This window comes from Zeugodacus cucurbitae, chromosome 5 (assembly GCF_028554725.1).
Source record: "Zeugodacus cucurbitae isolate PBARC_wt_2022May chromosome 5, idZeuCucr1.2, whole genome shotgun sequence".
In the NCBI taxonomy this organism is placed as follows: Eukaryota; Metazoa; Arthropoda; class Insecta; order Diptera; family Tephritidae; genus Zeugodacus; species Zeugodacus cucurbitae.
This window is the reverse complement of record NC_071670.1, coordinates 15,140,567-15,144,542: the sequence shown is the minus strand read 5'-3', so window position 1 is coordinate 15,144,542 and position 3,976 is coordinate 15,140,567. Positions and strand designations below refer to the sequence as shown.

Sequence of the window (3,976 nt, the reverse complement as noted above, 5' to 3'; positions counted from 1 at the left end):
GTCAGTGTGATATATAAAATAAGAATAGTCAAACGTTATAAATCCAGAAATCAGTTGGAGTGTGGCATGTTTAAATAAATTATATAACCAATTCGTTTTATTTAAAAATAATGTTGCTAGTGTCAAAAACTTTCAAAAGAGAAATTTACATAATTTATTTTAATTTATGCCAGTTTTATACCTGTTTGGTATAATGCCCAAAACTCTTCATCTGAAACGAAATTTCTTTTAAAGACGAAAAGAGTAATGTACACAATTTATTTTAATTTATACCAGTTTTATATCAGTGTTATACCAGTTTGGTATAATGCCCAAACACGTTTCATGTGAAACAAAAGTTCATTTAAAGACGAAAAGAGTAATGTACACAAGTTATTTTAATTTATACCAGTTTTATGTCAGTGTTATACCAGTTTGGTATAATGCCAAACACGTTTCATGTGAAACGAAATTTCATTTAAAGACGAAAAGAGTAATGTACACAATTTTTTTTTAAATTTATACCAGTTTTATGTCAGTGTTATACCAGTTTGGTCTAATGCCCAAACACGTTTCATGTGAAACAAAATTTAGTTTAAGCACGATTTTTTTATTAAAAATAAATATTCTATTATACCAGTTTGATAGAATTCACAGTCATATGTATCAAAAAACTGTGAATTTTAATTTCGAATGTTGCAACGCAAATGAATCACTTTAACGAACTTTCTTAAAACAATTTATGATCAGAGATCATACATATTTGCCACAATTAACAGCACAACACAGAAATGATAAATCAGCTGTTGTCATTTTTTTTACCATACATATATATAATTTTACGAAACTAAATATACAGTTCATTCAACTCTAAACTCTCCGGTTCATAAACTCTTCTGCTCACGTCTAGCATGCCTGATTTCCTAACCACACCAAATTTAGAGCGTAGCGTAGCTTGGGCCAAAATCTCGTGTCACTCCATTCTAGATAGGTATTCAACTTCATGTAGGCCATCAATTCATTATCCAGACGCGTCGTATCCGTAAGCTCACCATACTTTATGATAATGATGCGCGCACGTCCCTCATTCAAAGCGCACTGATGCGCGGTACGAAACTCCATGCGCCCCAATCCGATTCGATGAAGTGTTGCGAAAGCACAATAATCGTGCGACACGATTGTTCAACCGATTCCATTATTTGCTCGGGTATATAGACGCCGGCCAGCCAATTGCATTCATATGTGCAAATGCGAAAGCAGGTGCGTCCCTCCTCCAAACCCCGTAACAATACGGTGTTGACAAATCCTTGGTCTTGATGTACATATGAGATAAAAGCGTCGAATGTTTTATACTTATCCAACTCGTGCTCTTTGATGCAACACAGAAACATATTGTGAGCGAATAACCAAATTTTCACCGATAACTTGTATTTATAGAAGAGCGCCACAAGCGACAGTATAACCACGGATGTGCTAAACATGCCGATAAGTGGCGCAACCAGCCTGGTATACAGGAAGGGCGTCTCACAAATCTCCTCAAAGCGTGCATCCAGTAGCGTCACATTAGCGAAATTTGCGCACATCAAACTTTCGGCATCGTGTATGCGTGCGCGTTGCAAGCGCACGGTACGCAATAGTTCCTCTGAGTCGCAATCGCACAACCACGGATTGCCGCCAAGATATAATGTTTGCAATGTTGCGCTCTCATTTAGGTATGCGCGCAAAAAGCCGACACTCAAACGCTCAAGCTGATTTTCGCGCACATCCAACATGGTCACATTTCGGGGCAAATGCGTTGGCTGCAAAGCGACTAGCCGATTGTGCGCGGCATAGATGTGTGTCACTTCCGCATAACCCAAGATAATATTCGTGGGTAGTTCGTAAAAGTTATTGTGTTCGATGTAAAGTGCGCTGCTGTTGAGCGAAAATTGCGCGGGATGTGGCAGTTGCGTAATGCTTTCAAGACGCGCGTACGTGCAATACACCACAAGCGCTATAGTATCATAGCTGCACTCGCAGCCGGCCGGACAAAAAGATGGCGCCCAAGAGCAGAGTTGACTGCGTTGCAGCTGTTTGAGTGACTTACGCGCTAACGGCGCCGGCATGGCGCAACTCCAGTCAACATCTTCGGACAGAAAATCGCTGCTATACAACCAAGCCAATTTGCAATCGCAATGCAAATTATTGTGACTTAATTTCAATATACGCTCGCACATGCTTGTAGCGCTTGATGGCCGCCTAGCAGCGTAAATATTTTTTATGTTATTGTACGATAGATCCATCTCGTAAGGGCAAGCTAAACCATCAACACAGGTAATCCAGTCCAAGTTGAAGTGCGTTATGCGATTTCTACTTAGGTTAATAACGGTAATATTAAGTTTACGTTCATTGTAAGTGCCTTTATCATAATTCACATAGTCGAAGAACGCGGGTACCGTTGCTGGCTCTCTTATATCGCTACGTGTTAAAAGCGTGCGATTGCTGTATATGCCGGTACCCCTAATGCTCGTCAGCGCATTCATTTCCAAATCGAATTGGTAAAGATAGTGTAGCGGGCGTAAGGCGGCAATGATATTTGTAGGTGTGTGAAAGCGATTATATTCTAACTGTAATTTCCATAACAACGACGTATGCTCGAATAAACGCGGGGGTAGTGAGGTTAAGGCATTCATACTCAAGTCGAGTATGACCAGTTTGTGCTGGGCAACGAACAAATCTTCTGGTAGAATTTGCAGCTCGTTCAGACTCAAACTCAAATGGTTCATATTGCGCAGTGTGTTGAAAATTGTTGAATTAAGCATTCCAAGACGATTTCCAGCCAGAAACAGATTCCTCAATCGACGACAATCACGAAAATGTGCGCTCGTTAAATTTCGTAACGACGTGTGTTGCGAGTTCAGTCGTTCGTAGTAACTCATATCAGTGTGAAGCACAAAAATCGTGCGTATTTTTATAGTTTTTAGACTATGAATGAGTTCGAGTGGTAAAGAAACTACAGGCGAGTCACTGACAACGATCAGTCGCAATTTTTTCAGTTCCGTTAGTGGTTGAAAAAGTTGCGCTGGCACTTTAAGCTCCCTATTCGACGTTGTTACATTAAACACTAACCGCAACAAACCGTTTGTGTGCGAAAATAGTTTCTCAGGTATCGTTATATCACCTGTAAATGACACATCACCCACGTAAGTGACATTCGGACGTCGCAACATGACCGGCAGTTGTTGACAGTCAGTCATCGAGAAGTCGGTATATGTGGCATATACCAATTCATTCGTCACTGGACTCAGCAGCGAATCGATGTCTTCGGTATCGCCTTCACAGTTCATTGTTATATCGGTACATGTAATTTTGCTAATAATATTAATTGTCACTGCACCATTGCGATCGCTAAAATAGCAATCGATTGAGTATTCATTGATTTCTCTCCGTTTGCACTGACATTTATTTTGATAGCAGTTTTTGAAGGGATTTTCGGACCCATATGGCTTCGGCGTCAGCTTGGTTAGTAAGGACTGTTTTGTTGTAGGCAAATTGGTGTATACAAAGTCTACGTATAGTAAGCATAGCAAGAGCTGTACCAGCAAGATTTTCTTCTGCGTTCGTTGGTGGAACATTCTAAAGTGCACGAATAAATATTTTAAGACATCCGTACAGCTTTTCAATAGTCTAACTCAAAGTTGTGACATCTGAAAGAAGGTCAAGCGAATAGCTATGTAATACCTCATACAAATAATTATATGTGCAAGAACTTTTTGCAAAAAGAAAGAAAAAAACAACAATATTGTAAAATATTTCTGGGTATGCAGGTTTTCAAAAAAACTAACAAATTTAAAATTTTTTTAAACTATAAAACAAAATTTAAGTTTTGGCTAATCTAAATGTGAATTTTACTATTATACTACTACTGGCAATGATGGCGGACGAAATTTAATTCTTTTCTTCAATAAAGACTATATTCTATCAGTCATCGGTCCAGAATTGGTATTTATTTGCAAAC

General features: G+C 39.0%; 1 protein-coding gene across 1 annotated transcript; it reads right to left on the bottom strand.

Moving 5' to 3' along the window:
* Window positions 1-1,067: 1,067 nt before the first annotated feature.
* LOC128921958 (protein toll-like) lies at window positions 1,068-3,305 on the bottom strand. The gene has a single exon (XM_054231038.1). The coding sequence runs from the start codon at window positions 3,303-3,305 to the stop codon at window positions 1,068-1,070; it is 2,238 nt and encodes a 745-aa protein (XP_054087013.1).
* Between the last annotated feature and the right edge of the window lie 671 nt (window positions 3,306-3,976).